The 23,543-nt window shown below is 36.2% G+C and overlaps 1 protein-coding gene across 1 annotated transcript; it reads right to left on the bottom strand.

Annotated features, from left to right (window-relative positions):
* Positions 1-3,831: 3,831 nt before the first annotated feature.
* On the bottom strand, positions 3,832-22,447 carry Rgl (Ral guanine nucleotide dissociation stimulator-like). Its single transcript, XM_089259633.1, has 6 exons — positions 21,067-22,447; positions 13,226-13,855; positions 6,664-6,765; positions 5,674-6,594; positions 5,457-5,609; positions 3,832-5,398 (listed from the first exon to the last, which is right to left on the bottom strand). Exons 1-6 carry the CDS (start codon positions 21,067-21,069, stop codon positions 4,223-4,225), a joined length of 2,985 nt encoding a protein of 994 aa, XP_089115759.1. The 5' UTR covers positions 21,070-22,447; the 3' UTR covers positions 3,832-4,222.
* Positions 22,448-23,543: the final 1,096 nt, after the last annotated feature.

The following is a 23,543-nucleotide window of genomic DNA, read 5'->3' as shown; positions in this document are numbered from 1 at the left end:
AAGTAAGATGGAAAAGGAGAGACAACGACTGAGACAATAGGGAATAAGACTGAATAATAGAATCAGGTAGAGACAAATAGAGTAAGAGATGTACATATATGTGTATATAAGAATATTCAGATGAGAATCACAAAGAACAGCCGATCTGCATCCATATTTATATTCAACTATACAAATTCGTATTTATACCTAAAATATACATATATTCTGAAATATAACTATTATGAGGCTTATATAATAATTTCATTTAATACAAATAAGTACATGTTTCATCATCTCAAAAAAATAAAAATAAATAAATAAAATTACATAATTTATAGAGAAGGTATTTTTATTTAGAACTACAGAAAAACTATTTTTTATATTACACAAGAGCGACACTGGGTAAATCATATTTATGACTGTATTTATTTACAGCTGATTAGCTTCGGTTGTATGGAATTCTCATACTAATCATATATCAAAAAAAACGAAAAATATATTTTTTAACATGAGTTGTCAAATATTAATTTAATTTCTTCTTTGCATGTCATAAATCTAGACTTCCTCAGGAGAAAAACTTGACTTATTTATTATAAAAATCACACAACTTATTATTATTATTTTTTATTTTTTGTATTTTTAGACCTTGTTCTCTTTACTTTTATTAATATTTATTTTATGAGTCCTATTTAACTTTCAGTAAATAAATTTTTGTAATAATAAATGTCATATACAAAATAGAATTGTAGAAAAATGTTATACATATTTCTTTTAATTTAATCTTATAAGCAATATAAACAACGACTTTTTAATTCACTTAAATTTAAGGAAAAATTTATTTCGATAATAAATCTGAGCGCCATGATCTAGTTTTACTTAGCCGAGGGAGCATTTATTTATAGTAACTAAATGCATTATCTGCACAAAGTGCTTCATGTTTAATTGCTTATCAAGGTGATCTACTATTTTTTTTAGTGCCCTATAAAAAGCTAACACAGTAAACAGCACGCAAGCCAAGCCAAACAGCAGCAGCAGCAGCACCAGCAACAGCAATAACAAGGAGCTACCACACCCACTCCCACACCCAAAACTTGGCGCCCTGCACAAATCTCACTCAATAGTCCGAAAAGGAAGCAGGCGCTAGGCCAGGTAAAGAACGAACCAGGCAGACAACAGCTGTGGTGAAAGCTCTCTCAGCGGCTCTCTTTACACACGCACGCACACGCACACACAGAGACACACACTCAGAGAGAGGCTGAAAGTCACTCTCACTCTCTCACTCTCTCTCGGTCTGTCTGCGTCTCCCACGCGCAAAACTCAACACATGGCGAAACGTCAAAAGAACGCTTTGACAGCCAGGCGAATATCGAAGGCAAAGCAAAGCAGCGCAAACAGCGAAACTGAAGTTCGCCAGGTAGGCAGCGCACAGCACGCCTCCCAATTGGAAGCTGCGCCCAAAAAAGCCAGAGCGAGACAGCCAGAGAGTGAGAGAGAGTGTGTGTGTGTGTGCGTGTGTGGGAGATAGAGAGAGCGTGTTACTTTGTTGAAAGTGTGAGTGTGAACGACACGTTGTTGCATTTCGCACACTGACACAGCGGGCAGCATATTAGGCAAAAAAGAAATACATATATATATATGTATATACATATTGGCTTTAGGCTGGACGAAGGTTGGCTCCAAGGTGTTGACGAGCGTACACGTGCTAGAGCTGGACTGGGAGGGGCGGCTTGCGGGGTGTGTGTCCGCTTGAAGGCTGACGCGCTGGCTGCTCTACTGCCGTCAGAGCCTGCACCATCGACATACTTGTTAGCCGTGCCAAAAAGTTCTCTAATTGAATTTCATGTTTTGGGGCCTGTTTACGTCTCAGCTACAACGTGAACCCGACCCAACACGAACTGACCCACGCCTTATCAGCGGTGGCTCCAGCGGCTGCTGCTGCTGCTGCTGTTGGTGCCCCTGTATTGGAATTATGTCACGTTGGCTGCGTCATTCTGTCTGCCTGGCTTATTGATTATTCTTGTTTATGACGAAATGCGTACGCCAAAATAGTTTGCACACACACACATAGACAGCTATGACGTCATTGTTAACCCCGGAGCTTTTCAACCGCTACAAACATTTGCCCATACTCGAATGTCAACTTGTCGCGCCCCACACCACACGACCCAGTGCGCACCTCCTGCATGGAGGAGGCTGCCATAGAAACGTCAGCTCAACTCATTTCCATTTTCATTCGAGGCTTGAGCATTTTTCACTAGTTTGTAAAAGTTTTCTTCGCGAGCTTTTCAAGCGTACATCTAGCCCGAACCCATCTACAGCCGCCCAGGGCCACCCACATGTCGAAACGGGTTTCGGATTTCGGGTTTGGTCTCTCAATCTCAATTTGTTTCCACTGCTTTTATTATTGCGGCTAGAGATTTATGTTTGTCATTCAAGTGATCTAATTAAAGTTTCTGCGAACCAAATTATATATCCACACACACACACACACACAAAAAAAAGGGGGACAAACTGTCGGGATTTGCTTTTTGAGCTCTTGATTCGCTGCGTAGGTGAAAGTTGCTAAAGAGCCGAAAAGCAAAAAGTTCAAAAACTCCAAATGTAATTTATTTTTATGTCCTGACAAATTTAATGGAATGCTCCCCGACCCCTGATCCGTTAGCCCGCATATTCGCTATCCGCTATCCGCTATCCGAGAGCTTTGCGAGAAAGGGTTTCGCAGCTCTGGCAACGGGCAGTTGACAGCGCTGATATTATCGCAGGTTAACCAGAGCATGAAACCCTCTTCAACGTAAGCCTAGATATTTGTTCGCCTTCAGCAAAGCAAAGATGCTCAGCCAGAAGAGATAGGCCTAATATAAACAGATTAAATGGCAAATCTATAGATAGGCTACTCGAGAGTCAACGGCAAATGCTTGATTAGTATTATTGATGGGACTCGGGCAAGATTTGAAAATTGATATTATAATGGGCTATTTAGTAAAATAAAATAAATAAATAATTATTAATTCAAACAGTTTTAGAACATATGAAAAAACTTATCATTATCTAAGTTTTTTCATAATTTATATTAGATGGTCTCCAATTAATGTAATATAACAATTATGTTGCTAATAATCTTTGTCTCCTTTTTTCCTTGTTTTCCTACTTTCTTTGCATTGCCATCCTATTCCTCCTAGCTTGCCTCTCCACCTTGTCTTATCTCTTTTACATTTTCTCTTAATTATTTTCTTCTTTCTCTTTACGTATTTTCCTTATCTCATTCAGAGTGGAGTATTATTTATATATAGATAGTAAAAAGACAATTGAATTATTTTCGTTTTTATATTTACAAACATTCTCTTTTTAATGTTTGTGTTTTTCTCATTTTTTTAATAGAGCTCATATTTAATATGCCTTCAGACAATTACTTTATATTGATATATGTATAATTCTTTAAATTGTTATGCTAAATATACACACAAATACAATATCTTAACTAGATGTAAAGTGTGGAACAGCCTATTCAAATATATATGCTGATCTATATATATATATATATTCTTAGGTGCCTCTCCCCACACTTGAAATATTTAGTTACAAATTTGCATTGTTTTATATGTATATATATGTAAATATATATATATGTACATACAATAAACGTACAGCAATAATAAAACATCTATACAAATACATATCATATTGGTTGGGCTTTTTGCATCAAAATAAAGTACATAGACTCGTAGAGCTAACGAGTTATCGTCGAAAAACTAATATCGATTCTAAGTTCAAAAATTATTGTACTAGATTCTGTATATCAATCGCTTAAGCAATATCAATATTAATATCAATATCAGTAAATAGTATATATATAGTATATGTATATATATCTATATAAGTTTTATAAATATCAGCAATTATTCCAGTTTTTAGAGTTCACATAAAAGTATGTATATGTATAGAGAGTACATGATAAACGGATATTGAATGGAGATTACAAGAGTTGAGTGTTGTACTACGAGCTAATTGACGGGTTAATCGATAGGTAAAAGCAGCTTTGTTATCGATCAGTTGCATTGAGATTGAGAGATTGCTGTAATAAATAAATTAAGACACTATTAACTAAAACAACAAAATTAGTTTTGTCATGTGTGCGCATCGTGTTTCTATATACTATATACAAGCGGTAATCGGTAGATATACTCTACTCCTCGCCCTCATATCCCAAGCACCACAACTGGGACAGGGGCACCAGTGTGGACTAGCTGCCCCCGTTGCCAGCCTCGTCCTTGCGCGGTCGCAGTATGAAATTAAGATTATAATTGGTATTCACGGCATAGTAGACATTCGCTGTCTTTGGCATAACCAGCTCCTTGTCGGGCAGCACCTGGGCGAGCGTATAGCGATCGGGATCATCCTCGAGGCCGAGCTTGAGCATCGCATTCCGAATGACCTGCGGCGTCCTCTCATTGTTGCCCAGCATTATGCTCTTGTACAGCACAATCCCGTCCAGCTCAATGTTGTCCGTCTCGTAGGTCACGCGAATGATGTAGAAATCGGGAGCGGACTGGGTGCTCACACCAGCTGGCTGCACCAGCTGTGCATTGATGTGATTGTGGGGCGAGCCACCGTTGGTCGTCCCATTGGTCAGCGCCGCATTCTTCAGTCCGTTGCCCAGCGACTGCGAGTGGGTCAGCTTGCTGTGTGCCGATTGACGGCCTCCCGAATTGCTCGAGTCCATGGATAGATTGGAGGTGCTGCTCGAGGCGGACATCAGCGATGCGTGATGCGCATCCCTGTCCAGCGAATTGTGCCTGGAGCTCGTGCTGCTGTTCAGCTCGCAGTAGAACTGCGAGCCAGCCCCGCTGCTCGAATTGGAGTGTATGGAGTCAGTCTTGCGATGGCCGTGCCCGGCGCTGCCCATGATCGAGGCCGTGGACGAGGCCGTCGTGTTCGTTAGCGATGTATTCGTGCTGGCCACCGATTTGCGCGGCGCCGGCGGCGGTGGCTCCAGCTGGCAGCTCAGCGCAAACGCCTGTCGCTCGTCCAGCAAGGGCATCGAGCCGAACCAGTGATCGAAGAGCGGATCCTCCTGCAGATTGTAGGTGTTGGCCGCGCCCTGCAGCAGCTTGATCTGCGCCAGCACCTCGAACTCCTTGCGCTTCTTATCAAAGTTGATCAGCTTGTCCTCGGTCAGGTAGTCCGGATTCGCTGTGTGTATCATTGTCAGATCTGTGAGAAATGTGCCCAGATACGGTATCGTGCCGTGCGACGTCTGTGTGCCCAGATTTTGTATCAGCTTCTGCAGATGACGATCCGTTTGATCGCCAGCCGGATCGGGATTCTTGGCAGTGCCCTCGCGCTTCAACACCTCACGCAGAGTCCAGGCATTGTTGTCCTCTGAACAAATGCGTGCGAGTTCCGTAAAGATTTCCATCTGCAAATCGAAGATTTATTAACGAAAAATTCAATTAGATTTCTCAGCTTCAACCTACGCGCTCTTTGGGCAAAAACTCCCAGACTTTGGACAGTCTGTATATGGAATTGGAATTGAGTCCGGAAATAATGGCCTTCAGGGAGCTAAAGTTTTTGAGCATGCGCAGCTCCTGAGCTATATCGATCCAGCGTGAGATGTTCAAGGCGCGATCCTGGGAATAAAGAAGAGAAGAGTTAAAAGGAGTTTCAATCGTCTGCTCAATGCTCCACACTCACCTGTGGCTTCAGCCGATCGATGAGTATGCTGGAGACAACGCGAAAGAGCACCGCATTGAACTGATTGATGGTGGCTACCACCGTCTCGGAGCCGCCACTGTCCCGCCGCGCCCACGTATGGCCCAGGCACTGATGCGGTATCAGACGCTTGAAGAGCTCCGAGTCCATGCGGGTGAGCTGCTCGGCAAAGTGACGAACGGGCACGTCGGGAAAACGAAAGGCCTGCATAAAGTGCGTGGGTCCGCGGTAGATGTAGAGGTGTCCAAATTGCTCGCTCAGATCGTAGGTGGAGCCGTACGGCGTCTGCATCATGAACTGCGTCTGACCCGACGCCGGAGTCGTGAGCCACGGCAGGCCAGTGATATCTCCATGATTGCCACCACCTACTCCGCCTCCGCCTCCGCCTCCGCCTCTGCCTCCACCACCGCCACCACCGCCTCCACCTCCACCATAAACCTGCTGCCTGAGCAAACGCTCCAAGCGATTCAACACTTTGATATGCAAATCGGAGCGCTTGAGACGTTTGCTAGCGAATTCGAGAATCTGTTGCAAGTTATCCTCGTGCCAGTCCTCGGGAAACCCGTCCAGCCACACATGCAGCGCCGAGACTAGAGTTTTCTTGTGCTGCTCATGTATGGAGGCCGGTGAGTCATCCTCAGTGCTGCCATTCTGTTGCGCCCGCTCCAGCTCCTCCATGTGCTTCTCGTGCAGCGCATCGTAGCGCTGCGTCAGCAGGCTGAGCACCTGCTTGGGCGTCGAGAAGGTGCGATACGTGGACAGAAAGACATTGATAAACGTCGACTCCAGTTCACCATCATCGGTGGCCAATGCCTCCACAAGGCGCGCCAATGTGGCTGCCTTCACAAAGCGCACACGCACCGTCTCCCACTCCAGATGGGAAATTTCATCATCCGAGTCTTGCTGCAACAGAATCGCCAAAGGATATTAGAGAGGGAATGCGAGAAGATATATTTATAGTATATCACTTACATTGCTTGCCGTGGGCGTTGGTCGATGGTAGCGCACCTTCTTCAGGTAGACTGTGAAAATTGCATTCTTCTCGTGCTCCTCGCCCCACAGGCGCCACGTGGGCTGCACAGAAAGAGAGAGAGAGAGAGGGAGAGAAACCAATCAAAATGTCAAATTAACAAAGTGGCCAAAGGCTAAGCAATTACTCTAGAGTAATATATATGTATGTATGTGTATCTATATATGTATTGTGTTGATTGCCTACATTTAGTATAATTAATCATTTAGCCATTTCAAGCACAATTTTCGACTATTTTTAATTCAATATAAAATTCGCTTAAAACAAGGCAAGAATTTTGTGCTTTTCCAAATATTTCCAATATAAACATTATGTCAAATAGAATTGTTTAATGGCAACAATTTGTTGTTGCTTTTGTTGTTTATTGTTGTGTTATTGGCCAAACAGACCGACACATTTCTACATTTTCACATTTTCCATTTCCCGTCCGAAAATTCATTCACATTTCGCTACATTTTCGTTTTTGGCATTTAAATTGCTCAATAAATATTTTGTTAATAGTCCATGGCTCTGACTAAGCTATAAATAATGAATAGTAACAAATTTAAATTATTCGATTTACAGCCAACGTTCCAAATGCCATTGAAAGGCAAACAAAATATATATAAATTATATGTGTATAATATGTATATTGTATATGCAAACATTCCTTAATCAAATAGTAAAATCAATTTTAAAAGCTATCCCCGGGGGCTTAATATTATTTGCTTTAATCTCATGACAGCAAGGAAAAAACCAACTGCATTATGCATGCTGTGTATAGCTAAAAAAAATTAAAGGGTATATCACAAGAGTATCTTAAATATCTTTAGAGATCTATTCATAGAGAGAAATAGTGGGTAAGAGTAGAAGACTGGAGTAGTAGAGTATGGTAGAATGAAATTAAATGACTGAGTAGTGCACTAGATTCGTTAAGTAGTAGAGTAAACCAGTAGAACAGTACAGCAGTGTAGAAGCGTAGATAAGTAGAGTACAGTAGAGTCGTTTAATAGTAGACCAGAGGACAACTACTCTACTTAGTAGAGCATTAGAGTAGTTCAATAGTAATGTAAATTATAATAGTACATTAGTAGATATAAGTAGAGTAGAAGAGTAGAGTGAAGTAGAGTAGAAGCGTAGATTAGTAGAGTAGAAGAGTAGAAGTAGTATAAGTAGTAGAGCCGTATAATACAGTAGTTTATTTAAATAAAAAAAATATATATATAGTTAATATATAAAAAATAAAATATAGTGCACGTCGATGGCCCTCGTAGCTAGCACGTTTAATAATTTTTAGATTTATATTTTTTATATTATCTAATAAATAAATAATAATAATAAATATAGCAAAAATATACTACACAATATTTTATTAAATACTCTTATAAAAATACAATATTAAAATAATATAATATATTTTATTTTGTTTAACTAAATTTTAAAAACAATTCAAATGCGCCCTCGGCACACAATGTTGAAAAAAAAATATATCTACACATAAATAAACATTTCAAATGCATTGAAATTGTGGTAGAGGTTCTTCCTCTAAACAAATAGTTCCGCTATTAATAAAAGCCTATAAATAAAGACTGATTGCCACAATTAATATTACAGGGTCAATTAATCAACATGTGGCTAATTTTGTATATATTTAAATATTTAGAAACTCTTAAAAATGTTCATATTCTAAAAAAAAATTATATAGCATTACTTAGCTATCTATATTTGTGTGTGTGTGGGTGCACGAAAGATGTAAAAATATATACATACATGTGTGTTAACATGAATGAATGTGCATATATATACATACACACATACATATACCAAAATTTAATTAAATTCATAAATTCATTTTAATTGCAATTGCGTGAAAATGCAATGAATGAATCAAACCATAAAGAAAATTGAATAAATAACAAAAGCCAGCACGCAATTAATTATTGTATGTATGTGTGTGTGTGCGACAAAACATATGTCGGAAGCTGTTTTGAAGACCTGCCCCCTAAACCAAGCAGCCAGAGCATGCAACTATAGAAAGATTTGCTCAGCGAGCTACATAGATGTCAATGCTGAGTAGAGACACACACACACACACACACACACATAGACCTCTTGCTGCCACACAGCTGACCCCCTGTTGGCAGACACACGCCAATGCATATACATACACGCATACATACACTCTGACACATCTACATACATATATTTCTGTCCAACTAAACATTAATGAATCTCATGTTAGGGCAATTAATTGCCCGCATGCGCTTTCATTACACACACAACAACAACAACAACAACAATTTTGTACAAGAGCAACAACAACAGTGAAATTCTGCATACATATATATATATATATATATGTGTTTAGTTTACTTTTTTGTTAGCCGTGGCCGTGTCTGAGCTTCTGACCTCATTTCATAAAATTTCGTGAATTGTTTGAATATTTCGTAAAAAAAAAAAAAAAAAAAACTATTAAAAAAAAAATCCCAACAAAAACATGTTGGGCGTTAAGTGCTCGGCGCAATTTGTTTTATGATCTCCAAATGCGCTGAGAAATGAGGGGTATATCAAATCGTATAAGCATTATGTAATAGCCAAGGGCTTAAGCTAAATTTTAGTTGAAAGCAAAAATAAATAAACATATTTTAATACATATAGTATACAATTCAAAGTGAAATCTATTATAGGGTATATAATAGCTATAGCAGCTCGCATATATTAGTTTAAGTTTCTAAATTTTAAATATAATTTTCAACAACTTTCTTATACTCCCAAAATAAATATTTCTTAAGAATCAAAAAGAGCATTTAAGGTTAAAGAGTATCTACACTTCGACCCGCTCACAGCTAATGCTCTCCGGCGCTAAATTCCCTAGATCGCTGTAAGCAGCTGTAAGTTGTTCGTAGATGCCCCGCCCCATAAATAACATTGCCAAAAATGTTGAAAATTTATTTTCTTTTGTTGTTTTTATTTTTTGCCCCTTTACTAGTTGTGTAAACTACTTAGTATACTTATTAGGCGCCAATGTTTTCACTTGCAACACTGCGCCTCAAATGCTTAAGTGTTGGGTAATTCCATTTAATGACTTTCATTCACAGCATTTCACGCAGTTTCAACTTGAATCTATGTACATCAAAATTGGCAGCATAAACAAAGTGTGAAGGCAAAGGCAACAGCAGCTGCGAAAACATCGTTGCGACTGCGACGGCGACGGCGACGGCGACTGCGACTGCGACTGCGACTGCGACTGCGACGGCGACTGCGACTGCGACTGCAACTGCGACTATTTCCTGTGAAGCCCAACAATTTTTCAGCAACAAATTGCAATTGTTTTTACATTTCGATACGCGTTCATTAAATGCATGAGAAGAGTATATTAGTTGCAATGAAAATGTTATATGAAGTATAAAGTATGAAGTATGAAGTATGAAGTATGAAGTATGAAGTATGAAGTATGAAGTATGAAGTATGAAGTATGAAGTATGAAGTATGAAGTATGAAGTATGAAGTATGAAGTATGAAGTATGAAGTATGAAGTATGAAGTATGAAGTATGAAGTATGAAGTATGAAGTATGAAGTATGAAGTATGAACTATGAAGTATGAAGTATGAAGTATGAAGTATGAAGTATGAAGTATGAAGTATGAAGTATGAAGTATGAAGTATGAAGTATGAAGTATGAAGTATGAAGTATGAAGTATGAAGTATGAAGTATGAAGTATGAAGTATGAAGTATGAAGTATGAAGTATGAAGTATGAAGTATGAAGTATGAAGTATGAACTATGAAGTATGAAGTATGAAGTATGAAGTATGAAGTATGAAGTATGAACTATATGAAGTATGAACTATGAACTATTTGAACTAGAATAGAATAGAATAGAACTCTTAACAAAAGAGCAACAATTCGTAAGTAAAAATACCATAAATACTATAAATAATAAATTCCATTACATGCACGAGTATTTGTCAGTCATTAACAGCCCACATTCAACAATTTATATTTAACGTTTTTGTTGTCTTTAATTTGTTGTTTTCTAATTGCTGTGTACTTATTTATGTTTGCTTGTGATTCGGCTGGCTGATCTGCACATGCTACTTCCCAAATCAAGCAAATATGTGTCGATATGTATATGTGTGTATATACATATATACTCGTATATATATCTGTGTATGTAGCCAAGTTGAAGGCAACTTTTAATCAATTCACGAGGAAAGATCAGCCAAGTCGTTTGACTTTTCTTTAATTATTTTATTTTCTTTTTTTGTTTCGACTGTCGAAATACGAAATTTGTCTGTTTGTATGTAAACAGAGACACACACACACACACACATAGAGATGAATCCATACATATGTATGTATTTATTTAATTTATTTGTTATTTATTTGGCGTTTTGTATGTTTTTTGTTTAAATGCTACTGCTGCTTCTCTCTCTCTCGTTCTCTCTTTATATACAGATATACATATATGTTTGTATATTTGTCTTGTACATATGTATATCTGTTTGCTTCATTTGTTCTGTTTTATTAATGACGCACTATATTCGCTTGTTTTTAGTTTCATTTACGTCAAAATTATTTTAGCAATGTTTATTGAAACGAACAATTATTAATGGCTGAGCATACGGCTAACTAATAACGGCTGCAGCTGCAGGTGTTTTTGCCCCACTAAACGATCAATTAGTCCACAGGTAATAAAGCTAAATAGAGATTTTTTGCAGGTAGCATTAGACAGACTTTACATAGAAACAGCAAAATTAATATTATTTTAATACAAGAGAAATATGCATTAAGTAATATTTTGCAACTAACTATAAACCACGATTAAAACAAACTAAAGTCTGTCTAATATGCGAGCTGCTGAATTTTATTTTGTGTCAACAGAAACAAAAATAAATATTTTTATGGGTTCAAAGCTCTGTTTAAAACAAATAAAACTTATTCAATGCCAATTCAATAAACAATTAAGCAAATACAAAGCAGAGTATATTCATGTTAAAACAAGTCTATTTAACAAATAAAAAGAAATAATGTAAAGAATATTTAAGCTAAACAAGTCTATTTAAAAAATAAAATAAAAATAATGTGAAGTCACAAAATATTTAAAAATTGAAGCTAAGACCAAGCCATTGGCTGGACTTGAACTATTAATCAAACAAATTGATTAATTGAAATAAAAAATACAAAGACAAATACAAATAAAAGTAGAAGTTCAAAGAAAAATAAATATATATTTTTATATATATTATAAATGAGAAATCGAACTCCAGCAAAATGGAATTAAAGTCAATAAAAAGTGAACTTGTCTACATTCAGCTGGACATTATATAAACTATTGAAAACATTTGGCGACGTTTTTCTGGCAGAATTTACGAAATTGTTTTGGTGATTTTAATTGAAGCAATTATAAACAATCAACAATTTCTTATTGTCAAATCAACAAATATTTCAATTGGCAAAGAAATTGAAAATAAAAATAAAGAACATACGAAATACTTAATATTGATAAGGAATAAATATTCTTTATTTTTTTTAAGCCACACAGCTAGTTTATAAAAATTGGATGGATGAGCTATTAAAGAAGATATGAGCACCAAAACGAGGTACGTATATAAGGCTCGAACTAGGCTAGGTAGTATTTTCAATAAAAGCTCAATGGCTTCAATGAAAGGCAATTAAAAAAGAAAAAAAAAAAGAAAAGGAAAACAAATTTGTCATTTAACTGCATTTAAAATAAAAGGAAAAAACTAAAAACAAAAATAAATACAAATTAAAAAAAAAATAGATAAATTATAAATAAAATAAATTAAAAAAATAAATAAATTATAAATAATATAAATAAAAATAAATAATACATTTTAAAAATAAATAAATTAAAAATAAAAATAAATAATAAATAAAAATCAATAATAAATATAAAAAAGAAAATTAAAAAATAAATAATAAATAATAAAATAAAAAAATAAAATAATAAAATATATAATAATAAATAAATAATAAAATAATAAATAATAATAAATTTAAAAAATAAGTAAATTAAAAAAAATAATAATAAATAAAATATAATAATAAATTTAAAAAAATAAGTACATGCATAAGTATATACCAAAATAAATAAATTTAAAAAAAAATAAGTAAATTTAAAAAAAATAATAATAAATAAAAAATAATAATAAATTTAAAAAAATAAGTACATGCATAAGTATATACCAAAATAAATAAAGCATAAATATATAAATATAATAAATAAATAAAAACAATAAATGGATAAATAAATAAAACTATTATTAAAAATTCAATAAATAAAAAATATAGTTTACAATATATAACCAGATCTTGGAACAGACTCTCTATAGCCTATATATTAACTGTAGAACATATTCCCATCAAAGCCAATTCCCAAACTATTTGTATTTTTTGGCAAGTGTCTCCAATAGGTATTAATATAATAGATAGCACACACTCAGCTCTCATATAGTATATATGCATATATATAGAGCTAATCACATGCATTGCGACCAATTACCTTGGTGTAGGTATAGTTCTTGGCATGTAAGTCTTTCGTCTTCTTCGACAGGTTGCGCAGTGTGGCGCCCGTGCAGGCGCACAAGTACTTGAGGCTGGCGACGACTTTGCGTTCCGCATTGGCCACCGCGTTCGATGAGCTGTCCAGGTCATCGTAGGAATGATAGGAGCTGTTCCGTCGCTGCTTGCCAGCTGAGGAGGATGTGGAGCGTGAGCGTCGCTGCTGCTGTCGGCATAATGTCGATGTGGGCGTGACTGTGGGCGTTTGTGTGGGTGTTGCGGATTTCTTTTGGAGCGGACAGGTGTTGTGATGATACAGACGCTGCTTGGCTTTGGCCCAAGTATGTGCCGGCTGCTGCTGCTGTTGGTGCTGCTGCTGCTGCTGCTGCAGTTGCTGATGGTAATTGCAGAGCGTGCTGCTGCTGTTGTTGTTGACGTAGCGCCAGGCGCTGCTGAAGTCGGTGTTGTCCAGCGGCGGCATTAGGGCGCGATTATAGCCAGCTAAATCCTGCAGCTGATAGGCGCAAGTGTGGCTCTTGATAAGCGTGGCTGGATGATGCTGCTGCACCTGCTGCTGCTTTTCCTTCGACTGTTTATGCTGGCAAACACAGTTCGCTTGGCTTGTGAAATTCTGAAAACGAAATTTGCGTGTGTTTTGGTTTTGCTTTTTGCTTTTTGCTGAGGCTGGGGTCAATCTCTTGCAACATGTTTTATTTTGTACTTGATTATGGTTCATTGATTGGCATTGGCTGCTCAGCGAAACTAGCCGTGAAACGAGTTCATTCACATTCACATCCACAGCCACAGCCACTTCAACATCGACAACTCATCTCACTTGAGTTGAGTCGCTGTCAATGCCTAGGGCTTGTCTGCCCGCCCCTGACCTTGGCTACAATTTTCGACTTAGAGATAGACGCACAATGTACATATATGTATATAAATACATTTATATTGTTCAGCTGTCGGCAGCTAGACATATCGACAACAACAACACCAACAATGGAAAGCAAGTGGCGTCTCGCTCGCCGCCTTCCCATATTTGGTTAAATACGTTTTCCCCCCTCCACAAATTCCCAATTGCAATTAGCGGCAAGAGCCAGGCTGGCTTTGCCTTTGTTTAACAATTTTTACATGTGCTGCCACGCCCCCTGCTTCCTTGGCTGCGCTCGTTAAACAGCATAAGGTATTAGCCTAGCCAAAACGCGTGCAGCACAACTTTTCCAGGAAGTTGTTTATTATTGCGGCCGTTTATTGTTGTTTCACATTCACATTGAGCGCGCGAGTTTTATATATCGAATACACTTGCCGAAATTGGGGCGGGTGTGAGCATGAATGAGAGTGAGTATTTGTAAGGGAAGTGCTATAGAGAGAGATAGCAGATAGAGTTGTGAGTTAAAACTTAGCCATAGACAATTAGGCAGAGCTATATATAAGCTCTATGCCCCAACAAAATCTAATTCCTTATATACAATATCATCATATTTATATCTATATATATTATCTATTTCAGTGTATTCCAGATTCGTCTTTTCTCTCTCAAGGCGCTGAACACATTTGTTGCCATTTGTGTGTTAAGGAAATCGCTGCTGGAAAATGCGTTTTCATTTTCCGTTTCACACCAGTTTTACGGCAATTCGCCTTGAGGCGTGTGTGTGTGCATGCACACGGTATTTATTAGACGTGTGCACTTATTTGCGACTAACTGTAACGGAGCTAGGCCATAAACATTTGGGCCAACAAACTGTGCTCGTTTCAAAACTCAAGCAATGATGCTCCACATTGCATAACTCGTTTTTGTATTTTTTTTGTTTGTTCTGTTAATGGGATGGCCATTCCTCTGAAATTGTCATGCAGAGTTATCTAAGCCAACAGATCAGCAGGTCAGCCGGCGGGGTCGGGCCCGTGCCGGATGCTGGACGGTGTCCGTGTCCGTGTCCGTGTGGCAACGGCTTTCCGTATGAAACGTGCCGCAATGCGCGGCGCCTCGACATTAAATTGCGTATATAGCAATAAAATATGCCAGACCTGAAATAGACGCATGAAGCACTCGAAGCAAACCGCACGCAGCTCTCTCAGCTCCACAGCTTCAGACTAATAATGAAATGCATATATGTATAGGAATAATATATATATAGTATGTGGCAATTGCCAGTTAATCTGGCACGTATCGGCGCACAGTGCCAAAGTCATTTAGATTAAATGCGAACTGTTGCAACAGTTTGGCTGCCACATTCCAGTTAAAATGAATAAATAATCGCATCGCGAATGGGATTACTGGAGCTGGGCAGGTCTTTAGCCTTATAGAGCGTAAAATATTTGCAAAAATTTACAAAGCTTTCGCAGTTCAATTGAATATTCAAAATAAATTCATAGAGCTGTTGATTGATTGACTGATGGATTGATTGATTGGGTTTAACATTTTTGGAATACCTGAGAGTTGACGTGAACAAATTAGAATTGGCATTAAAGGTATATTATATATATGAAGGTATATAATATATTATTATATATTATATATATTTACTTGAAATTTAATTAAATTCATTTACTATTTTAAATTAATAAAAATAAAAATCTTATTTATTTAATAAATTGAATGAAATATCAATAAAAGAAGGAAAAGATGGATATAAATTCAAGGAAAAATAAATAATAAATTTATAATTAAATTTAAAAAAATTAAAAATATAAGAAAACAAATTTTAATTAATTTAATGAAATAATTAAAAAAATGTATTTATCAATATATTAAATTTCATTAAACAAAAAAAATAATTTAAAAAAATGTATTTATCAATATATTAAATTTAATTAAACAGAAAATAGAAAATAAATTTATATAAATTTAAAGAAAATGATTTAAAAAATATATTTATTAAATTTGATTAAATAGTAAAAGAAGACGAAAATAAATTTTAATATTTAAACTTAAATAAATTTAAAAAAATGTATATTTATCTATTTATTAAATTTAATTAAATATAAAAAGGAAACGAAAATAATAAAATAATAAAAATGAAGAAATAAACATGTATTTATGTACATTTTTAGTGAATGTAAATTTAATTCATTTTTAAGAGAAATTTCTTATTATCAAATAATTAGCCGAAAATATTTGATATACATCTGCCTATAAATTATTTTGAGCTGCTGTCCGATTCTTGATTAGTTAACTGCATGAATTGTATGTTGTCTAGTGTAATTCATAGACTTCCATGCGCCAAAAGTTTGCACACATTTGAAACAGATGCAAGCAATAATTTTTAAAATGAAAACTTTACATTTCCCAAGTAGATCGTAAAAAGTAAATAAATGAAAAAATAAAAATAAAATAATTTAAATTTAATATTTTACAAATTATATTACTTTCAGCAAGTTTTAGTTCACACTCAATGCTAATGGATATGCCGTGAAACCTAAAACGGCCCAAAATAGACTTACTTAATAGTAATTATGAATTCATTAACCCTAAATAATCGATATGTATTAGATATTTGTGTGCACATTGCCAAACATTGCAAATGACAAGTCGATTCATGAATATATCGATTTCCGAGTCACGTACCGCGATATGCCAATTCATTTGTTTTCAGATGCTTGATTGAACTTTTGTGCAATGCGCTGAACTGTGGGCAAAGTATAACTAAAAACTATGAACGTATAGCCCAGACCCAGATCCAGTTCGATCGTGACAGATTTCACATCAACTTATATTTATACATACATAAGGTTTATATTTCCACATACAGCATTTGCTATGGCCCCCTCCCTAATCAGTATGCACATATTGCGGAGAGGCTCTCTTGACTCATTTAATTATAACTCATATAGCGTATACATATATATGAGTATATATATGTGTACATATATGTAACTTGAAATGCAAATCGAATAGCAGTTAAGATCGATCGACCCCAGCGATAAGTCGGCGTCATTCAGAACAGAAACAGCAAACAAAAAGTTTCAAATTCACGTTGAGTCATCGAGTGGGGGAAAATACATCCAAAAATAATACTAACAGACGATATTAATAAAGTTCTAAGGAATTACGGTAATTTGTATATATTTTTGTATTATATAATTTTAGCACAACTCAATTGTCAAATGTTTCCCAAGTGTTGGAAAGGCAATTATAAAGACATAAAGCGAAATTATGTCAAATTGCTCCAGTTGATAATGAAGATGAGGTAAACGATAATTACAATGATGACGATAATGACGAAACTGATGACGAGGCATTTCACATGAGCTTTTCGTCTATTTATAGAAGAACTGTGGGATTTGACCTTTGTGCGCGGCCTGATGGCTAATGGCAAAATTCTATTGACTGACGTGTTGGCGGCTGTGTGTGTGTGTGTGTGTGTGTGCGTGTCGCGTGTGTGTGTGTGAGTGGGTAGCCGCCATGGCTTAATTGACTTAGCTGCGACGCAAATGCAAAAGATGTTGCAAAAATAGCTAAAAACCATTCGCCTCAGCCCAACTACAAGCCACGCCCACACATCCTGCTGTCCACCAAGAATGGACAGTAACAACATCAAAGCAAACAATCGATGGTTCAGCTGTACGTAGTTGAGTTCAGGCAGAGTTGGTTCACTGATGGGGGTTTGCCCCCATTTCTATTTATATAGAGGGGCGAATCCAAAGCCCGGCCACGAGTTGGCTCTTGCATTGATATACAGCAAGAGGCAAATAAACAATGCAAATGCACAAAGAGCACAAAACAAATCGTGTAAAAGCTGATCTAGTACTAAGTGCCTGACTAGAAAATACCCTGGATGAGAGAGCTTTAGGTGACTTTTGTGACTTTCAATTGTGTATATATAAATATATATTAAACAAAATTAAATCATGTATAGATTGTTCTACAGTTGAGTGCTTGAGTATCTAATACTTTTGAAGATTAATGATGATAGCCCAGAAATAGTTTTGTGAATTTCTATTGTGTATATATAAATATATATCAAACAAAATTAAATCATATCATACAATCTATAGATTGTTCTACAGTTGAGTGCTTGAATATCTAACACTCGTTAAGATAAATGATGATAATAATTGGAATTGAAATTACATATATATTAATCTAATACGAATTGCTCTACATTAGTCTATACCGAAAGTCGATAATTATCATAAAAGTTTTCCCTTGGATAAATTTTAATAAATTCGCAAAGTTTCTTAATTAGACAATACACCCTACTTATTGCCATTCGTACAGGGTATGCAAATAAAAACTATAGCAGAGAGCAGCAGCAAAATAAAGCAACTCAACTAAAGCCGAAATGCAGCATTCGTCTCGTGTCTCGTGTCGCATTGAATGACTGAATGACTGACTAAATGAGTGTACAACGTCCGTTGGACGTTCGTTTCGTCAGTTACAACTGACTGCATTCGTCTCCCCCACTCACTCTCACTCTCTCACCTCTCACTCTCTCTCTGTCGCCCTCTCTCTTTGTCTGCAGCAGAAGTCACCTAGTGGCTGCTCGACTACTTATCAAACCACATCCGCTGTGCAACAAACATATAAAATATTGTATACATATATATATAACTGCATATACTTTATACATATTTATATAGATTTGCATGGGGCAGAGGAAAGCAAACAGCGGATATAGAAATATCAACTTGAATTAAAGCCTAAAGCAATGAGCATAACAAGAGGCGAAAGCAAACTCGTAAAAATGTTTCTCAAAAGCCTGCTTGGGGGAAGCAGTAAATATGCATGGCTATATTTGCATATACTTATACTACAGAATGCGGGTAGACAAGTGATATATGTATATGTATGCTTTGGCTTGTACTATAGACTAGATAACTCGCTAGCTGGGAGGTGACAAAGCTGGGGGTTTCGTATTACCATAATGCGACATCTTTTACGGGACTGAGATTGACATAGGCTGCTTGAAAGATTGGGGAGCATTATATATTTGATTTGAACTTGATATGAAATTGTAAATCCTTTAAATATGATTTTTTACATAAGTCTAGAAAAGAGAACAAATAGAGCGACAAAGAGATGATCTAGAGCTCAGCTTAGGTAGTGTTGTAAAGGCGCTTTATATAAAAATCAAGTCTACATATATTCCTTATATATATACCATATATACCTAGAAGAGAGCTAAGCCTTTAATACTTCAGTTAAATAAAAGTATTTGACAATATCTACTTTAAATATGTTTATTGAATATTTCATCAGAAATAATATATTAATAGAAATTCCTTTTATATATAACACTTTGATATATAAACAAATCATTATATATTATAATTTCTATTATCTAAAATTCATTATAATTTTTAGTATATTCCAAGTTCATCTTTATTTTCGTCTCAGTCTTACATATTCCAGCTCAGGTAAGGCTCTCTGATTTGTAAAGACAAAGCATTTGTAGCACATGAAAAGAGTCCAACATTCCTTGGAATTCGATTTTCTTAAAGACCTTCTCAGGTCTCATGAACTCTCTACTGTTCTTAATTCATTGTACTTGTACTTCTATTACACATACGAACCTTTAATTATATTTCTTTTTGTTTATTTATTTATTTTTTTGGGTTTGTAATGCTCTAAGAAGATTGTCGCTAGGTAACCAATTAGCTTACAACTTAAATTACAACTCCCTCTCGCTCTAGCTCTCTTTATATTTCTTGAATTCCCCTCTAAGGTTGCTGTTCAAGTGTAAGTACTACTTAATATTGATTGGCACTGAGCAGCTTTTCAAGGCGCTTTGCCCAGCTACGCCTTCAGTTTTCCAAGCCAATGGATGTGTCCATAGTTTCACATATATAAATACATATATTTACGTATAATTGCTGTTGACATTTTCTCGAGACGCAAGCTCATAGAGCACATACATAGAATATATATGTATCCATATGTATGTATGTATACACATATGCCTAATGCAATGCCCATAAATAACCAATTCGAATGCTATCAAAATCAAGTACAAAATAAAACACGCCAATTCCAGTTGGATTGTTTTAATGCTAATGTCGGGGATATACATATATGTAGATATGTACATACATACATATATACATGTCCATATCCACCACGTATGTATATATATGCTAAAGATGTGCGCATAAAAATTAGCGTAGGCTTAACTATTTCAATTGTTGTTATTATTGTTGGCATTTTTGTGGTGGGTTGGGCTGACAACAACAACAACAACAACAACGAGAATAAGGAGTACAAATATCTTGTGGTTTTTCTTGGCTCGTTACTCTTGCAGGTGAGAAAAATGTATATGGAAATTGTAATGTTTCTTTAGAAACCGGAAATAATTTAAATTTTTCTATCGAGGAATTTTTTGTAGATGTAGAAATGTTCAACTATTGCAATGCCATAGGCCTAAAATAGAATCTGCTCTAATAGCACTAGTCAATTAGTTTAATTTATTTATGGAAATTCATAGAAAATGAATATAATCATGCAGTATGTAATTTGAATTTTTGTATTTCGAAGCATTTATTTTGAACAATAATCCATTTATTTATTTAATATTTTCTTTTCTCTAAATTGCATTCATTTATTCATTCTCCTGTATAATTTAAGTTTTAGAAATTAAAGTTTTCTGCAAATTTTATATGAGGTTGCATCTTTATGTAAATTTAATATAAATTCAAATATATAATTTGTATATATTTGCAAATATATTCCCCATTACAAAAACTGCCTGCAAGAGTATCGACAAGTCGACCAAAGCGAAAGCTTTCAATATTTGTACTTATTTCTTCTTCCTTGTCGCACACTTTTTATGCGCGCGCCTTTTTTTGTTGTACTGTGTGCGAGCTTTGGCAGACAGTTGGGTTTTATTCACAGTTTTTTTTTTTTACCATTTGAGATTGACTTTTTTCGTTCGTAATTTACACGCAGATCCAATTGTTTTTGCTCTGTTTACTTTGCGCCTGCAATTCGTAATGGTTGCGATAAGATGAATGTAGAAAGCAAACAAAATCAATAAATTTGCTGCTCCTTTATTTTCAGTGTGTCTGCGTGTGCCTCTGAGTGTATGTGTGTGCGTGTGCCGTAAGCTAAGGCGGAATTGATGCGCATGTGGATACGATACGATATAGCAGTACGATAGAATACAGCACGTTGCGTTCTGCTGCGTTGCGTTACGTTACGTTACGTGTCGTCGATTAAGCTGTGAAGCTAGACTTTTAGGCAGTTGTTTTGTTGTTGCTTTTCACGATTTGTTTTTGGTTTTTATTTATTCTTGGCTACGCACCACGAGCGACCGCTGCCGCAGCGCCAGTTTCTCTGCCCAGAATGCTGAGGAGGATGATGATGGATGAGTCAGTCGGTCAGCTGAGTGGGCAGGGGGTTGGCTGGGCTGAAGCGCGTACACAACCCCCGTCTCGAGCGAAGGGTTCGGGTTCGGGCTTGGGTTCGTTGCACTACGTTCAATTGGCAGGCGCGTTCTCCTTATGTTTATGTGTCTGCCTTTCTTCAACTATTGCTTTGCTTGCACACACTCACACACACGCATACATTTGTATATGTATGTTTCTATGTATTGCACTATCACGTTTTTCGTTTTAGTTATTTATTTATGTATTTGCATCTCTTGATTTCCACACACAATTATTAGATGCAAATTTCTTTTTTCGTCTGCACGCTTACGCTATATATCTTGCACATTAGATAATTAAGAACAATTTATTGGGCATTTCACGTTTCCGAGAGGTGGGACGCGTAATTTCGGGCCTTCCTTTTCGTATAATTCACCGCACAAAACACTGAAGGAAAAAGTTCTCTGGCGAGACGGTGACGGGACAACCGACGCCAACAACTGTTGAAAACGCACTCAGTGGCCAGGTCGACCCGAGATCCGTGACAGCCCCAACATCGCCACACATACACACACACATACATACACTAAGAACGCTCGGCTTTTGTTCTCGGTCGCTCGTTTGCTTTGGCTCTCTCTCTCTCTTAGAACAACACGAGCGAGGGTTGTTCGAGCGACCTCAGCCGTCGCGTTGGCGTTAGCACAGCGCCAGCCGCTTCCCCCCATGCCTCCCCTCTCAATGCATTGTTTGCTCTCAGGTAGGATGTTTGGGTCGTGGTCGTGGGAATTTTGCACCCACTCTTATTTTCCTCATTACGCTCTGTTTATGTTTTTTCAGTGAGCGGCTCTCAATCGCGTGCGTTCCTATTAGAAATTGCCCTTGTGCTGAGCGCCGCTCTTTCTGTGCTCGTCTGACAATGTGTGTCTGTGTATGTGTATGTGAGTGCGTCTGCCCGTCAATGGGTAGCGAAATATAATAGAGTATAGTAATGTATGCGCATATATATCGTTTGAGTTCGCATATAAATTCATTTCAGCATTGATATGTAATATAAATTGTTAAAAAAACAAATATAAAATACATCAAATATGTTTATCTTGTGTGAAAAAAACTTTACTGACCAAAACACAATAGAATTTATAAAATTCGTAAAGAAAAATAATAATAATTTTATTTCACGCGCTGTTCGACAATACTTAAAATTCCAAGACAAGTTCCCTCCAAACATTTAGCTAAATTGATTTATGTGATGGAAAAAACAAACATTTTTCCACGTTCCGTTTTGGAATGCCGAAGTAACCGAAATGACATAATTATGTAAATCTATATACGAATATACACATATCTATGTATGGCTAGACATTGTTCAGCCGGTCTTTGGGGTCTTTCATATGGCCCAAATGAATACATATATAAAAGAGAGAGTCAATCAAATATGAATACAATAAAAAATACATAAAATACGGAAATTAATAAGCCTTAATTTACGTAAGCGCCAATCAAACGATTTGTTTTCTATTTGTTAGGTAAAAGAAAAAAGTGGAGACCCCCAACTCGAGTCAATTGATCAATTAAAGATGCAACGACAAAAGCCGCCCGAAGACGACCAAAACAATGCAATCAAATGATGCACAGTTCGACAATAGTAAAACAATATCAAATGAGGCAAAGGCAGATGTATTTCAATGTCATTTCTTTTTGGGGAAAAGAAATGAGGTTGTGTATTACAGCGTTTGCATAATATATAAAAAATGAACTAATTGCAAGCCTGAAAATTGCATAGAAAGGCTATTGAATATTTATACTGTTATATTCATTAGTTTGGTCAAGTATTATCAAGCGAATATGTGAAAATTGCATGGGCAGGAATATTAAACATTTAAATAAATTCTTAATACAAATCCATGAAGAGATCATAGAGAGGATCAATATAATATTAATTATTTTGTAACTACTTTACTTGAAGACCAAAAGTAACTATATTAATTTTTTACTTTAATATTAAAAATATATTTTCT

Source organism: Drosophila navojoa, chromosome 4 (genome assembly GCF_054131105.1).
Source record: "Drosophila navojoa isolate 15081-1374.11 chromosome 4, UAZ_NAV_1.0, whole genome shotgun sequence".
Lineage (NCBI taxonomy): Eukaryota > Metazoa > Arthropoda > Insecta > Diptera > Drosophilidae > Drosophila > Drosophila navojoa.
Note: the sequence above shows the minus strand (reverse complement) of the source record. Positions and strands in the feature narration are given on the sequence as shown.

Bases quoted from the DNA above. Each gene is read 5' to 3' on its own strand.
- Rgl (XM_089259633.1), bottom strand. The intron at 5,610-5,673 runs GTGAGTGTGGAG...CTTTATTCCCAG, and splicing joins TCGATCGGCTGAAGCCACAG to GATCGCGCCTTGAACATCTC. The intron at 5,399-5,456 runs GTAGGTTGAAGC...TTCGATTTGCAG, and splicing joins AGTTTTTGCCCAAAGAGCGC to ATGGAAATCTTTACGGAACT.